This window comes from Leuresthes tenuis, unplaced genomic scaffold (assembly GCF_036924035.1).
Source record: "Leuresthes tenuis unplaced genomic scaffold, fLeuTen1.0.hap1 SCAF_19, whole genome shotgun sequence".
Lineage (NCBI taxonomy): Eukaryota > Metazoa > Chordata > Actinopteri > Atheriniformes > Atherinopsidae > Leuresthes > Leuresthes tenuis.
Window position 1 is genome coordinate 1,164,565 of NW_027325373.1, and position 16,849 is coordinate 1,181,413.

General features: G+C 46.1%; 1 protein-coding gene across 1 annotated transcript; it reads right to left on the reverse strand.

Moving 5' to 3' along the window:
• Positions 1–4,259: 4,259 nt before the first annotated feature.
• On the reverse strand, positions 4,260–16,135 carry lmo4a (LIM domain only 4a). Its single transcript, XM_072371748.1, has 5 exons — positions 15,907–16,135; positions 9,912–10,159; positions 7,739–7,835; positions 7,488–7,646; positions 4,260–5,908 (listed from the first exon to the last, which is right to left on the reverse strand). Exons 2-5 carry the CDS (start codon positions 10,151–10,153, stop codon positions 5,900–5,902), a joined length of 507 nt encoding a protein of 168 aa, XP_072227849.1. The 5' UTR covers positions 10,154–10,159; positions 15,907–16,135; the 3' UTR covers positions 4,260–5,899.
• Positions 16,136–16,849: the final 714 nt, after the last annotated feature.

The following is a 16,849-nucleotide window of genomic DNA, read 5'->3' on the forward strand; positions in this document are numbered from 1 at the left end:
TCAGACTTAAAATAAACTGAATCGAAGCACAAAAAAAGTAATTTTTTTGAGAAATTCATTGTCTTTTAAGCACTTTGTTTGGCCTGTAACAGATTCACCTTTTAACAGATCAGTTTAGGGCTAATTTCTCTTCCATTGTAAGCTAAATGTAATGGAAAAAAAACACATTTCTGAGCAATAAAAACCCACAAAAACATTTCAAACAGCATTTAGCTAGCTTAAACAGTCCTTAAGGAGAGCAGCTAACCCTCAGCTGAACACAGCACAGAAAACAGCCAAAACCGTTGGATTTAAAGTGACAACCTTTATTTAAAAGGTAAACTAATCATTCACAGCACAAAACCACCTCTTTATAATCTCTGGGACAGAACAATGAGTCGATTAATGACAGGAATAATCAGTATAAAGGTTTATCAATGAGTTACCACCACAGCAGGGAAGGATTCTTCTGCCTATAAAATGAGAAAAACTGTATTTCTACACAACAACAGGTAAGTGTGACTTGGAATGAGTCAAAGCTACTGTGCAACAGTTTTACAGTCGAGTGAGAAAGCAGAGGAATGCGTTTGCCCTCAGCTATTATGAAAGAGAACTTTGAAAAGCTAGCATTAAAAGCCTCATTGTTACTGCGAATGTGAAGCTAATTGGACTAACCCTGCGAGAGGGAGCCGCTGAGTTCTGCAGGCCGGTTAATTTGAGGCGTTGCAGCTGGCTGCTCATGTGTGCCTTTACTCATCCTTCACTCAGCCTGTAATTCAGTTTAATGACACATGCAGCGTGGAACAGAAGTGAGAGATCAGTAAAATCAGTGCCAGGATCGTCTCACAGCTTCTAGAACAGATGTACAAATGGAAATAGAGCGAATTCAGGGCGTATATCGTTCCAAAAAGCCAGAGTTCAGAGACTTAGATATTGTAATTTGATTGGACCGTGAACGGTTCTGTGGTTAAAACAATGCCTTTAAGTTTTCCTGCGACTGTCGGCTGAGGAAAGCACAAACTGCTGGTTGCCTGGTGTCCACAGGAAAAAGTTCCCTCCCTTTTAATTAGACCAGCTCACCAGATTAGGCCTCATTAGGCTGCAACACTGGAGTGCATCTAAAGCCCATGTAGGCCTCCAGCACATCCCACTTTAATTGCTTCTGTAATGGTCTCAGCTCAGGCCTTTGAAATCCCATTCCTGTGGGTAATCAGCCATGTTTGTCTAAGAACCACAAGTGTTTCTTACTTACCCCTCAGACTGAAACAGCTCAGGCTCACTGCTACGTGCCTTTTGTACCTCAAGTGCAATCACATGCACAACATTTGCTTTTAGTTCTTTTAATCTTAGTTATAAAAACCGGAATTAAAAGAAAAGAAATCCAAAAGTTAACAGTAATGATCGTGCATACGCTGCAGCACCAAGTTAATACCAGAATAAACAGCAAATCTGATAACTTTCAAGCTACATGGAGCCTAATTCATGGTGTCTGGAGTTAGAACGAACTCCTGAAGAGAGAGAGGGATCCAGAGGGATCCAGAGGGATCCAGAGGGATCCAGAGGGTGGAGAGACTCTGATCCTCTTTCCCTTCCAGTCTGGAACATAGATTTTTACCATTTCTTCAGATTATTTGTGAGAAAAGCATCATGAATCCAGAGCAGTGCAGCTAAAGAGGAAGCAGGGACAAAGTTTCTCTGCATTTTGTGGCAAATAGTTTTCAAACAGATCCTCCCTGCTCCTGTCCTTTTTTAATTTTTTAATTTTATTACTAAATGTTAAGAACAGCGTTCCAGGTGTCTAAATAGCCTGAGGCAGGATGTCCAAAGTCGGTCCCCGGGGGCCACTGTCCTGCAGGTTTTAGATGTTTTCCTGCAGGTTTTAGATGTTTTCCTGCAGGTTTTAGATGTTTCCCTGCAGGTTTTAGATGTTTCCCTGCAGGTTTTAGACGTTTCCCTGCAGGTTTTAGACGTTTTCCTGCAGGTTTTAGATGTTTTCCTGCAGGTTTTAGATGTTTTCCTGCAGGTTTTAGATGTTTTCCTGCAGGTTTTAGATGTTTTCCTGCAGGGTTTAGATGTTTTCCTGCAGGTTTTAGATGTTTCCCTGCAGGTTTTAGATATTTTCCTGCAGGTTTTAGACGTTTCCCTGCAGGTTTTAGATGTTTTCCTGCAGGTTTTAGATGTTTCCCTGCAGGTTTTAGACGTTTCCCTGCAGGTTTTAGATGTTTTCCTGCAGGTTTTAGATGTTTTCCTGCAGGTTTTAGATATTTTCCTGCAGGTTTTAGACGTTTCCCTGCAGGTTTTAGATGTTTTCCTGCAGGTTTTAGATGTTTCCCTGCAGGTTTTAGACGTTTCCCTGCAGGTTTTAGATGTTTTCCTGCAGGTTTTAGATGTTTTCCTGCAGGTTTTAGATGTTTTCCTGCAGGGTTTAGATGTTTTCCTGCAGGTTTTAGATGTTTCCCTGCAGGTTTTAGATGTTTCCCTGCAGGTTTTAGACGTTTCGCTGCAGGTTTTAGACGTTTTCCTGCAGGTTTTAGATGTTTTCCTGCAGGTTTTAGATGTTTTCCTGCAGGTTTTAGATGTTTTCCTGCAGGTTTTAGATATTTTCCTGCAGGTTTTAGACGTTTCCCTGCAGGTTTTAGATGTTTTCCTGCAGGTTTTAGATGTTTCCCTGCAGGTTTTAGACGTTTCCCTGCAGGTTTTAGATGTTTTCCTGCAGGTTTTAGATGTTTTCCTGCAGGTTTTAGATGTTTTCCTGCAGGTTTTAGATGTTTTCCTGCAGGTTTTAGATGTTTTCCTGCAGGTTTTAGATGTTTTCCTGCAGGTTTTAGATGTTTTCCTGCAGGTTTTAGATGTTTTCCTGCAGGTTTTAGATGTTTTCCTGCAGGTTTTAGATGTTTTCCTGCGGGTTTTAGATGTTTTCCTGCAGGTTTTAGATGTTTTCCTGCAGGTTTTAGATGTTTTCCTGCAGGTTTTAGATGTTTTCCTGCAGGTTTTAGATGTTTCCCTGCAGGTTTTAGATGTTTTCCTGCAGGTTTTAGATGTTTCCTGCAGGTTTTAGATGTTTTCCTGCTCTAACACACCTGATTCAGATCAACGCATCATCAGCAGGTTTGTGCAGAACTTAACAATCTTTGAAGAGGTCCGTTTCATCTGAATCAGGTGTGTTGGAGCAGGAAAACATCTAAAACCTGCAGGACCAATAACATACGATTAGATGCACTGAAACTCTTTTAAATACCTTCTCAAAACACATCCTTAGAAAAAAAAGCCTTCATGCATATTTATATTGTCTTTTTTTCTGCTTTTTTCTGCTTTGGTCTTTAGAAATATCTACGTTCTGTTTGATTTTGACAGTATTTTCATTCTAATTTAGCATTATTTTGCTTCTTCATCCATCTTTTAAGCCTGGAATCGACCCGACGTGTTATTTGTCAGGAGGCGGGGGGGCATCCCAGAGATGTCATCAGACCAGTGGAGCAAACACTGTAACTAAGGGGAACCACATCTGCTCACACTCATGGATTTACCTAACGTGCGCTGCATGCTTTCAGACTGCGGTTGGAAACTGAAGGACTTGGAGAAAGACACAGGAAAATATCAAACTTCACACAGCGAGGCAACAGCCAAAATATACAACTAAGAACTCCTGAAAAGCAAGTGCTGGCTGCCACAAAATCAAGCTTCAGATGACTGCTTTTCAAACTACAATCAGTAGAATTCACTGCTATGTTTTATATAAATGTTACATGTAAGCCTGAAGGGAGGAGTTTCATATAACATATGAGGATTATCTGGTGATTTCAGCCAGTCACGGCCGGGTAAAAAGCCTCTGGATTTTGATTCATGCACAGTGTTATTGAATAAATGAGATAATCTGAGGCATTTCTCTGAGAATCAGGTCTAAACTAGTCCCTGAGCGTTATAACAGAGTCGTGCTGTTTGCTCCTCTCAGGTTCACTTTGGTGTTACTCTGCAGAAAAGCAAATGTTAACTCAAAGTTGATCTATTTTTTCCACATTAAACACTGCCTAAACAAGAAAAGTCTGTTAAATAAAAGATTAGATGCAGTTATGGGCGTATCTGTACAGGCATCTGCATGGGAATATGCAGGATGGATGAGATTTTGGCATAAACTGGAACTGGTCATCGATCTGAGGTCTAAATAAGGCCAAAAACGTCTGTTTGTGAGCTTTGTCCTATTTCTGAAGCCTTAAAAGGTCTCACAATCAGGTGCAACACAACCCATTTCACACAGAACCATCGTTTATTTCACTAATACAGAAACAGTGTGTGGAGAAGTCAGTACACCACATGATACGTTACCTTGAACAACCACATTTAGCGGCAACAACTGAACAGCTTTTGCACGACGTTTATCAGTCTCATGGAGGGATTTTGGCCCGTTCTTCTACATGTTGCTCCGCCAACATTTATTTCTACACACTTCTCCTAAAGTCCAGGCCGTTTCTCAAAGCTTGATCCTTTTTGTCCTATCCTGCCTCCCAGTTTCAGCCCAGCTTTAGCTGTGGGACAGATGACCTCACATCTGACTCTAGAATACTTTGGTATCCAGAGGAGTTCATGGTGGACTCAATGACTGCAAGGTGCCCAGGTCCTGTGGCTGCAGAACCAGCCCAGATCATCAGCCCTCCACCACCGTGCCTGACAGCTGGTATGAGGTGTTTGGTTTCCACCTAACATAGCACCAGGTCTGTTTCCTGAATGGTAAAACTTCTCCTGACTCCCAGTGTTGCACGGTCTGACCTCGGGTGGAGATCCCAGGGAACTGGAAACTGTATTAAATCTTTTTCTCAGTCCAGTATAACAGCATCAGTTAATCAGCTGGCTGCAAACCCACATAAAAAGCTCTATCATGTGTTGTTGCTGTTCCACTTATAGTTTTACCTCATTTTAAGTCCTGTAAAGTATCAAATAAAATGTATTTTATCATGTCCTGATACATTAAATCTTAGCATGTAAATGTTCCTTTTCCCCTCCCTTGACTGCACGTTTGAAACAATAAAAGGGCCAAAGTACAATCTGAGAACCATCCATCCATATACTTTCTATCCCGCTTAATCCACCTCAGGGTCGTGGGGGGGCTGGAGCCTATCCCAGCTGTCATTGGCCGAGAGGCGGGGTGCACCATGGACCATCACTGGGCCACACAGCCATCTGAGAACCATCTGTTATCAGCCGAAAACAGTCTTTTTCTAACTTATTCACATCCACACAGTGACAGATGTACCGGGCAGGTCTTTTAAAGACTTAGAAACAACAGCTGATGGATTTCTGATCCCAGAGCATGACTGCGAACATGTTTTACTGATGGAAGAAGAAACGGGCGGTTAGCTAACCTGGATTAGCTTAACGCGACCTCCAGCCTCTGAGCTGCAGAAAGAGTGGCCACGGTTGAGCATTCATGGCGTACAGTTACACAGAATATACGATGAGAAGAAAGCTTTCAAATCCTAGTTTTGGGTTTGGGGAGTTCAATCTGTGGTAGGCACCCCCCCCCAGAGCTCCAGCCTGCCCTGATGCACAGGCCTGTGTGTGGAGCAGTCCAGAAAGCGTTGATATAGACTTGTGTTTGGCGGGCTGCCTGTCAGAGGAAGGCTCCTTGCAGGCCTCATTTCCACTGTCCACTGCTGGTTGGGTGAAAGCAAAGGATGGATCAGCCAGTGCTGATGGATGTGAGCAGTCTACGGTTTAAATAAGACCAGTCTTCTCCACTCTTAAGCTTCAGCCACGACTCTGGACTGTTTCTCCTCTGATCCTCCTCAGCAGGACTGAATGCAGCCGAACGGTGGAGTGAAAGTCCGACAGAGTGGAGGCAGGTCGGCCAAAGACAGGACAGACAGTTACACAAATAGGATGACAGATGGAGGGAAAGGCACATCTGGTTTTCCATCCTCCTTCCTCAGCAGACCTGTAAACAGTGATGAGAGCAGGAAATAAGCAACATGTGCTGGCATTAGTGAATCTGGATTAAACTCCTCTTACAGCGTTTCTTGGACATATTTCTGCATCAAAGGGACGTTCAATACACCGTTTTCATGCAAGACTTTCATGACTTAGATCAAAGCTTGAAGTGGAAATGATAAACTAATGACTGCTGAGTCGTTCTTTCCAGGCCTGAGGTGTGGCAACAGAACCGGGCTAAAATCAGCTGGCTGAGCATGAGAGATAATGCATGAAGATGGTTATCAGCATGCTTTCGTTTCTCCTGCAGCCTCCGTGCAAACTGTGACTAAAAGCAGCTTTATTGCTTCTTTAGAGAATACACAGGTCACCTGAGTTCCCTCACAGGTGTGCAGAACACAGTCTGCAGAAGAGTGCTTTCTGTGGAAATGTTTGTCAGCTCTCACAGAGGCTCTTAGGTTTTTGTAGCTTCTCTTGTCACTTCCTGTTTTATTTTGAAATGAACAACTCCTCTGGTTTCAGATAACTTGCCCTTCCTCCCGTGTCTCGTTGTCTTCCCTGATTCCCAAAGTGTTTCCACCTGTTCCCCTTGGTCCCTCAGGTGTATTTAGTCTGCGTTTCCCTTTGTCTCGTTGCCAGTGTGTTGAATTGTCTTCCTCCAGCCTCCAAAGTAACCAAAGCTTAAGTATCCAAAGTGTTTATTAATGATTTCCTCCTTGAAAGTGATTTTCTGTTGTAAGTTTTGCCATAGATTTAGTCAGTAGTATCTCCGGTAGAGGAGTGTCTTTGATTTATAATTATAACTTTCATAGCAACTCCATTAGAAGGAGTCTCTTTTTGTTTATTGATTATTGATTTTATTGATCTATAGAGCCTTTCTATAGAGCCTCCGGCGGTTCGGATAAGTTTATTTGTAAGATTTATAAAACCTTTTGTTTTTTCCTCCTAGCGTGGAGAGAACTTTCTTTTGATAAGTTTTATAGTCTCACTCTCCTCCCCACAGGTATCGAGGAGAGTGAGTTAGGAATTTATAATCTATCATTTTGCTCTACAAGTGACTATCATTATATAAATAAAACCTGATTATTGATCCTACCCTGCATCTGTGTCCAGTTCTTTCACGGATCGTGACACAGAATACATTTTGTGCACAACGCTGACATCTGATCAGAAAGGTTGGCTTTAAAAAGATGTTATTGATTCAATATTTCATTTAATTCAACTTGATGACTAAAAAGCCAACATTTCATCAAATGTATAACTTTAAATCAAATAAAATAACTTAAACAGAAGCCTGGGACTGAACCATTAACCCTGAACTGGTTAAAACCATCAGAACGAACCTGTTCCCCAGCAGAAATGAACCGTGCTCTGAATGAAGACAGCAGGGGTTTCTGCTGCAAACCTGTCCTAAAACGGCTGCTTTCACCCAGCATCCTGCTGCTGGACTCAGACTGCCTCTCAGCCACAGTGAGACGGTCACAGTTCAGCTCAAAGTGAGATTAAAGCAGCCTCTGAGACGGATGCAGATCTAACTGTATCTGTCCTCAGTATAGGTTCTGGTGTGAGGAAAGGAAGCCTCTCACCTTCTGATCGGACATGATGCCGTTGGCCTGCAGAGGAGCAGAGTGTCCGCTGAGCAGGCCTCCTCCCGGCCGGTCATGTTCGCAGAAGATGGTGCCGTTGATGTAATGGAAGCGATCCCCAGGGACCAGGCGGTTCCTACAGGTGGCACAAGTGAAACACTACAAAAAGAATAATAGTCTCATCTGTTATTATTCATTCTGAGCAGCAGTAATGATGTGATTCCACGTTCTGTAGATGCAGGCATACTAACCTTGAGGTGGTAAACGCTGCCCTGAGCTCGCATCACCATCTCACTGGCAGGAATGGACTGACCACAAGCACTGCAGGCTCCACTGTGTCCAAACAGCCTGCAGTCAAAACCCAGGCATAAGTCTGACGCTTTCTACAAGCACGGCATGAGCATCACACGACAAAGTCCTGCCTCAGAGGCCTGAGCTGCTGCACCTGGCAGGTCTTCAGCCTCTGTGCACGCTTCACATTTCCTGCCAACACTTAAACATCGACTCAGAGGAGGTTTCAGGCTAAATGAGTCGGTGTAAAACAGCCTTAAAACAGAGACCGGACACAAACTCACGCCGTGTCTCAGCTTTAAAGGGCATTTGATACTGTTAGTATGAAGGAAACACACAATTCTGGGTAAAATACTTGAACTTAACCCCAAATGAAGCTTTGCTAAATGCTGACACATATCTGTGGGCTGTGGGCCCTGCTCTGTGTCTGTCAGGCTCAGAGCAGCGGTCAGGCTCCACTGTGTCCAAACAGCCTGCAGTCAAAACTCAGGCATAAGTCTGACGCTTTCTACAAGCACGGCATGAGCATCACACGACAAAGTCCTGCCTCAGAGGCCTGAGCTGCTGCACCTGGCAGGTCTTCAGCCTCTGTGCACGCTTCACATTTCCTGCCAACACTTAAACATCGACTCAGAGCCGTGTGCTGTTCGGACCCAGAGGAGGTTTCAGGCTAAATGAGTCGGTGTAAAACAGCCTTAAAACAGAGACTGGACACAAACTCACGCCGTGTCTCAGCTTTAAAGGGCATTTGATACTGTTAGTATGAAGGAAACACACAATTCTGGGTAAAATACTTGAACTTAACCCCAAATGAAGCTTTGCTAAATGCTGACACATATCTGTGGGCTGTGGGCCCTGCTCTGTGCCTGTCAGGCTCAGAGCAGCGGTCAGGCTTCATCTGGAAGAATGTCAGCAGGCTCCACTTCTAATAGGACGCTGTTGTCATCATTACACCCTCTTATAACTCCCCCGACACTTCCTGGGCCACTTTGGCTTTCCTCACTCTCTCCAAACATCTCTTTTTAAATGGCTGCGCAGAGTAATGGATTTTTTTTTATCTTAATCCAAACAGTCCTTTAATGAGAGCACCCATGAGGATCCCTGTCCTTTTTAATTAAACCCGACTCGATCCAAGTGTCAGTTACACGCCATCCTGCCCGATCTGACTGAAAACTGACCCGATCCAAGTGTAACTCGGCACCAAAGCTCCAGCTCAGGAGAGTTTTTTACACCGACATTTCATTCCTGTGAGCTGTGAGTTCCTTATTTAAGTTTTACAGCTTCATATGAACTGGATCTGCTGAGTCAGTTGGAATTCCTTCAATAAACAGCAAACCTCTCATTAGTAAAAACTGTGGCACATCGAGCACAGAGAGCCTGAAAGCTGCCGTGTTGCTGCTGGACAGATGAATAAAGCCTCAGTTCCTCCTCAGCTGGCCTTGAGCATCCAGCTTCCTGTTAGCCAGAGAGACACAGCTCCCATCTAAGTTATCCTTCATGTCACACACTGGCACAGTGGTATAATTACAAAACATGTCCTACATCCTAACCCTAACCCGTCTTATCCAAGTTAAACTGTCACCAAATGGAGACATTTTAAAATCCAGGTTAAAAACAGTTCTTTTCTCATGTGTTTGTGCATGAAATCTGCAGGATATCTTTAACTTATCCAGACTGTTGCTTGTTTTAATAATTTTAATTTAATTTTTATTATTTCATTTCTTTCTTTTACTATTTTAAATAAATAAAAGGCGTAAAATTCATAAAATAAATGAATAACCCCTGATGGTTGTCTTCTAAATTGGATAAGACGGGTTAGGGCTGTGTGTTAGTGTTCCAGTTTCATCATTTCCTTTGACTCATGAACTCTTTTTAAGGGTCTCAACTCTCCTGCTACATTTGTCATCGTCAGACAGACAGAGAAGTGATCCCAGCAGGCCAAAAATAAAGTGATGACAGACGCTATCGATCCATCGTGCACAGATCGAACAAACAGGCAGAATTAGAGGGATTACAGCACGAAACTTAGGAAATCTACCCCCAACAAATGAGCCGGTCACCAAGGTTCCAGGTGTGACACCTCCTTGTGAAAAGCAGGGTTGCCATGGTTGCCATGGCGCCGGCTGAGCTCACCTGATGTAGTCGTTCTTGCAGAGGATCATGCCGCCCTTACTGTAGCAGGTGCTGCTGTACTCGCCCAGTTGGGCGTGACAGCAGGAGCACTTGAGGCAGCGAGTGTGCCAGTAGCGCTCCATGGAGAAGAGCAGGAAGCGGTCGGCGATCCGTCCTCCACATCCGGCGCAGGACCTGCCGGCTGCCCCCCCGCCGCCCCCCATCACTGCCACGGTGGGTCCCTCCACCCTGCTGTTCACCATAGCAGCCTGAGGACAGGGCGAGAGGGGAGAGCTGGTCAGAAACAGGCGGCTCAAGCTGTCATTTGATGTTTAAATATAGAATGTGGATTCTATCTTTACCAGAAACTGAGAAACTTCTTTAATAAAGCTGATTATTTATCAGAAAGATACGCCACGGCTGCTTTGAAATGGAACATGGACTGAGGCTGATTCATGCCAGATTCACCTCTTAGTCGGCGCTTTCTTCGCCCCTGCGGCCCGGGGGAATCGGACCACCGGCGACCGCTCTCTAAAGCTTTTAAACTTTGTGTTTTTATTTTGGAAAGATTAGAAGAAGAGACTTCATGCAAGGAAAGGCCCAAATGAGCAGAGGAAAGGTTCCCTGCACCTCAAACTAAGACCACTGACAGATAAACTGCTGCTCACAACGAAAAGGTCACATGATGATGAATCATTCCCAGACTGAAACAACACTTTATTCAAAAGATTCCAGCAGGAAGCATCTCTAATCAGGTTTGGTCCCGCTGCGTGTGGCTGTTCGGGCTTTTAAGGCAGCCTTGGGCTCCTTAACACGGTGTTCCTGTGGCTGATTAGAGCCAGGTGTCTGCTCCACAGAACGAGGGCACTGAGAGCAGCCCGCCTCACTGCAGAGGACCAGCTGCTGCAATCTCCAATAATCTTGTGGGAAGACTCGTCGTAAAGCTAAACACGGCCTTGCTGAAATTAGACACTCTGGAGGACAAATTGTGCTGCTGTTGCTCATTTGGAAAATGAATTCTATCCCTGCAATTATTTTATGTTGTTGTTGGCTCTAATTATAAATCATGGAAGAGGCAGAGGGGGAAGTGTTGCTGACTCACCGCTGAGTAGCACACACTGCATGGTTGTACTCAAAGGCAATATCATTCCCAGCTGTGCATGAAATCGGTTCAGCTTTGTGATGGAAAACGGGAACGGGAGGAATAGTCTGAATGCTGCCTGCTGGAAACCGTGCGGCACTGCATCCAGCGAGCGCTGCAGCCGCTTCGCCTCCAGCCACCGTGCAACTCTCTGCTTAAAACTGAGGTTTCAACAAGAACCGATGAGGTAGATTCCCACGGAGCAGCACCCAGAGGAGCTGCTCAGAACCAGAACCAGACCTCCTCTGAACTAGCTGAAACGAGATGCATTGGCGGGTCCTGAAACGTGCACGGGGCGTGTTTGAGTTGAAGGTGAACTTGTTTGCTCTGTGCTGAGAACATGCTCATGTGTGTTTTTATGTATCACATTCCAGCGACTCTGCAGGTTAATGGGCCGAAGCTTTTTACCAGAACGTTTCGCTGGGGCCAGGAGTTATTTCTGTGTTCCTGGACTTCTTTCTATCCTCCAAATGTACAGCAGAGAGAGGGTTTACTGACAGCTGGTGTTCAAAGCGTCCCTGAACCATGGCGCAGCCACACTGAAGCTCACCAACACTTCTGGACCTCCAGCTACAGCTTCTGGACCTCCAGCTACAGCTTCTGGACCTGCAGCTACAGCTTCTGGACCTGCAGCTACAGCTTCTGGACCTGCAGCTACAGCTTCTGGACCTGGACCTGCAGCTACAGCTTCTGGACCTGCAGCTACAGCTTCTGGACCTGGACCTGCAGCTACAGCTTCTGGACCTGGACCTGCAGCTACAGCTTCTGGACCTCCAGCTAGGGCTTCTGGACCTGCAGCTACAGCTTCTGGACCTGCAGCTACAGCTTCTGGACCTCCAGCTACAGCTTCTGGACCTCCAGCTACAGCTTCTGGACCTCCAGCTACAGCTTCTGGACCTCCAGCTACGGCTTCTGGACCTGCAGCTACAGCTTCTGGACCTGCAGCTACAGCTTCTGGACCTCCAGCTACAGCTTCTGGACCTGCAGCTACAGCTTCTGGACCTGCAGCTACAGCTTCTGGACCTCCAGCTACAGCTTCTGGACCTCCAGCTACAGCTTCTGGACCTCCAGCTACAGCTTCTGGACCTCCAGCTACGGCTTCTGGACCTGCAGCTACAGCTTCTGGACCTGCAGCTACAGCTTCTGGACCTGCAGCTACAGCTTCTGGACCTCCAGCTACAGCTTCTGGACCTCCAGCTACAGCTTCTGGACCTCCAGCTACGGCTTCTGGACCTGCAGCTACGGCTTCTGGACCTCCAGCTACAGCTTCTGGACCTCCAGCTAGGGCTTCTGGACCTGCAGCTACGGCTTCTGGACCTGCAGCTACGGCTTCTGGACCTGCAGCTACAGCTTCTGGACCTGCAGCTACAGCTTCTGGACCTGAAGCTACAGCTTCTGGACCTGCAGCTACAGCTTCTGGGACCTCCAGCTACAGCTTCTGGACCTGCAGCTACAGCTTCTGGACCTCCAGCTACAGCTTCTGGACCTGCAGCTACAGCTTCTGGACCTGCAGCTACAGCTTCTGGACCTGCAGCTACAGCTTCTGGACCTGCAGCTACAGCTTCTGGACCTCCAGCTACAGCTTCTGGACCTGCAGCTACAGCTTCTGGACCTGCAGCTACAGCTTCTGGACCTGCAGCTACAGCTTCTGGACCTGCAGCTACAGCTTCTGGACCTGCAGCTACAGCTTCTGGACCTGCAGCTACAGCTTCTGGACCTCCAGCTACAGCTTCTGGACCTCCAGCTACGGCTTCTGGACCTCCAGCTACGGCTTCTGGACCTGCAGCTACAGCTTCTGGACCTGCAGCTACAGCTTCTGGACCTCCAGCTACAGCTTCTGGACCTCCAGCTACAGCTTCTGGACCTCCAGCTACGGCTTCTGGACCTCCAGCTACGGCTTCTGGACCTGCAGCTACAGCTTCTGGACCTGCAGCTACAGCTTCTGGACCTGCAGCTACGGCTTCTGGACCTGCAGCTACAGCTTCTGGACCTGCAGCTACGGCTTCTGGACCTGGACCTCCAGCTACAGCTTCTGGACCTCCAGCTACAGCTTCTGGACCTCCAGCTACAGCTTCTGGACCTGCAGCTACAGCTTCTGGACCTGCAGCTACGGCTTCTGGACCTGCAGCTACGGCTTCTGGACCTGCAGCTACAGCTTCTGGACCTGCAGCTACAGCTTCTGGACCTGCAGCTACAGCTTCTGGACCTGAAGCTACAGCTTCTGGACCTGCAGCTACAGCTTCTGGACCTCCAGCTACAGCTTCTGGACCTGCAGCTACAGCTTCTGGACCTCCAGCTACAGCTTCTGGACCTGCAGCTACAGCTTCTGGACCTCCAGCTACAGCTTCTGGACCTGCAGCTACAGCTTCTGGACCTGCAGCTACAGCTTCTGGACCTGCAGCTACAGCTTCTGGACCTCCAGCTACAGCTTCTGGACCTGCAGCTACAGCTTCTGGACCTGCAGCTACAGCTTCTGGACCTGCAGCTACAGCTTCTGGACCTGCAGCTACAGCTTCTGGACCTCCAGCTACAGCTTCTGGACCTCCAGCTACAGCTTCTGGACCTGCAGCTACAGCTTCTGGACCTGCAGCTACAGCTTCTCTGTCTTTCTGTCACATTTTACAGATATATCCACTCCATTTCCCCTCTCTGTCTGTTTGTTCTGTGTCAGATTACTTTGGGAAGCAGCTGTGAAATTAACCAGTGGGCTGAGTATTATTACAGCTTCTGAGAATATGGGCTGAGCTCATAGAAACGAGGACTTTGTCTCAACTTTAGCTGCTTACTTATCAGCTGCATCTGCAGCGTTTGAATCCATTTTTGTTTTGGATATTCTGCAGCTGTGATTGGTCGAAGAACTTTACCTGATTCATGCTTCGATGCATCTCTGCAGGCGATGATATAACAGTTAAAGCTCAAAGAAGATGCTTTATTTGTTCTCTTCCTGCTGATAAATGAACTGAGAAGCTTCACATTAAAGCTGCGAGCTGCAGCTAGCGTAGCATCACTCTGACACCTGCGTTTATTCAGGAAGACTCCAGACAGCTGCCGCTTCGCTCTGTGACACAATCCCATCCAGTCCAAGGCAAATCCTGCCTTTGAGCTCCTTCTTTCCACTAAACTTTGCTTCTACAGTCTCTTTCTCAGGTGGATCAGTGGTTGTCAGTGCATCACAGGCTGCCGTCACAGTAATTATTTCACTCTCAGAGCAGATTTGATTAACCTTGAACACGTGTTTTATTTGGAAACGACTTAATGCAGCCAGAACCGGCGTCAGGGTCAGCTGTCTGACCGCCATGTGAAGCGAACACCGAGCCTCGTTCTCCTGAAACGCACGATTGTGCCGTCCTTGCTGTGAATAAATGAGCTCTGCTGCTGACCTTAATAGAGTTTTTATTCGTTTCAATGTGGATAAATGATGAGATTCTTCATTCTTACGCTGCACTAAAAGCTTCAGGAACCCGGATCCAAAGTTTCCTCTTTTCTTTTCCTTCTCTAACATCTGGAGATGTTCTGCTCCTCAGACGGGTTTATTCCAGCCTTGTGGTCCTCCATTCCCAGAAAATGAGACACCTCACATGCTTTGGGCTTCATCCTAAACTCTTCCTTTAATAACTCAGAGCCTCCTCAAAGCCTAACATGTGTATTTGTCTGCAGTGAGTTTAAATGAGATTATGCTGTGTGTATATCTGGCAAACTCGCCACTTTTCTTTCTTACTTTGCCATATTTTATGTAATAAATCAGCTTTCCCTGAACCCTAATAATGGGTACAGTATATAGAATATGAGCCGTGGCTGCCTGAGCTTCAGCCTGATGTAAAAGGAGTTTTTCTCCAGAAAATGACCATATTACGGTGGTTTTTCAGATGTGTGGAAATGCATGTCTCACAATCACATTCTCTACTTCATTCTCTACTTCAATCTCTCCAGAGCAGCAGCCTTTAGCTCGGATGCTGGAGGCAGAATCGACATCCTGGCCGTAGTGACGCCTCCATTATTCCCAACACTGATGAACTTTTACCAGCCCTGACTTTCTGGCTCTGAAGATGAATTCAGACGCATGTTGGAAAGGTTCATGTGCGTTTCTGATGATGTCGAAGCAGACTTGGCTCGACAGAAACTTTTTTGTTGCACATTTGGACGAAGGCTGGCAGAAAAGCAGCTGCTTGGAGTTCATGAAAAGCACCGATGAGCTGGACGCACTTTTGCACTGACAGAGCCAATAAAAGCTCATTTGTTCCAGTAATGACTGATATCTTTCATATCTTTAGCTCTCCTGAGCTGATGTTAAAGGTTAAAGGTTAAAGGTTATCCTGGGCTACGGTATCTTGCCCCACTAACATGTATTTATTCTGGATCAGAGGTTGCATCACTCTTAATTTATTAAAACCTTATTGTGTGTCTGACTCTGAGGTTCAGATTCACTTTAAAGGCCAGTTCATTGTTCTTATAATAATAACTTATTTGAATTTATTTAAGTTATTATTGCTTTCAGGCAGCGTCACAACTCCACTGAGCATCATGATATTTCAGTTATATTGTGTGAAAATAGCTCATAAAGGGAGGTCTCCACAGATATCTGCTGTCGTGCTGCTCGATAATGATAAAAACTGTAGTAATAATGCAGAAAATGTCCTATAATAATCATTTAAGGACACATTTATTACTTTAAACTTCTAAAAGCAGCCCCAGAAACACTGCGGCACCTCATCAGTAGATTTTAAAAGTCAGTTTCTCTCTCTGCGCGCAGCAGATTAATCGATTTTAATCATTAAAAAGACTCTTGTCCCTCTTCCTGCTGACCCTGATTCAGACCCCAGTAATAACTGCTTCTCTAACCAAATGACCACAGCTTTAACGGAGCATCCAACTTACCTCCCTGCTCTGAACTTGCGCGGAACGCTGACGGAACCCTGGCAGCTTTCAGCTTAAATCCGGAGATTGCGCGATGTTCGGGGAAATAACCGGTAACTTTTCAGCTGTTGTATTCTCTCCCTCTGGTTGAGGTCCTGGTCTGTGTTCCCATCTAAAGCAGCTCGTCAGATGTGACCCGGAGCCCGCCGACAGAGCAGCTGCTGCGCTTTGTCCCTGCGGCAGCCACAGAGCAGCTTCCCTCAGTATTTAACGGATCCAACTCCTTCTCTTACATCATGCGGAAGGTGTGGCTTCCGCGTGATGTCAGGCTGATGTGCTGCAACCATCGTCCCTGTGGCTTCGCGCACTTCCACGGGACAGCTGTGGGAGGAGGTCAGGAGCCACACTTCAGCTGCATATGTGCAGAATCTCACACCAGCACCAGTTAAACTGCAAAATGTGTCCAGATAACACCAAAGAATCATGTTTTTCATCGTTATGGAGCCTTCTGGGTATGACCTCCTGCTCACAGCCTCGTTTTATGGCTCAGTTTAAACATCTGGAGGAGCCCGTAGCATCGGGGGCATTCTGGGCTCTGCAGACGGGGGAAAGTGTTGCCTGTCCTGGGTAACCTCTCATGTATCCCAGCGTCATTCTGCACTTATTCTGCATAGATCTGATCAGTTCTGGTGTTGGTGCGCAGGCAGCATCACACAGTGCAACGCTGTGCTGTCTCCAGGGCTCCATATATACAGGAATATATGAAAAACAACCAAAAATGAGTAAATATTAAAGAGTTTCTGTGAAATGATGTGTTCAGGAGACTGATTTTAATGCCTTGATCTGGTGAAAGACAGTTTCTTCAGTTTCAGACTGGCTTTGGAGTCCCAGAAATAACGAAAAGCCCCCATTAATGGACTGATAGGAAATGAATAAAATCTATTGCTAAGCCCACGTGCTGCTG

Excerpts from the sequence above, each read along its gene's own strand:
- lmo4a (XM_072371748.1), bottom strand. The coding sequence starts at position 10,153 with ATGGTGAACAGCAGGGTGGAGGGACCCACCGTGGCAGTGATGGGGGGC. Across the intron at positions 7,836-9,911 it reads TGCAAGAACGACTACATCAG|GCTGTTTGGACACAGTGGAG; the intron begins GTGAGCTCAGCC and ends TTTTGACTGCAG. Across the intron at positions 7,647-7,738 it reads GCAGCGTTTACCACCTCAAG|TGTTTCACTTGTGCCACCTG; the intron begins GTTAGTATGCCT and ends TTCTTTTTGTAG.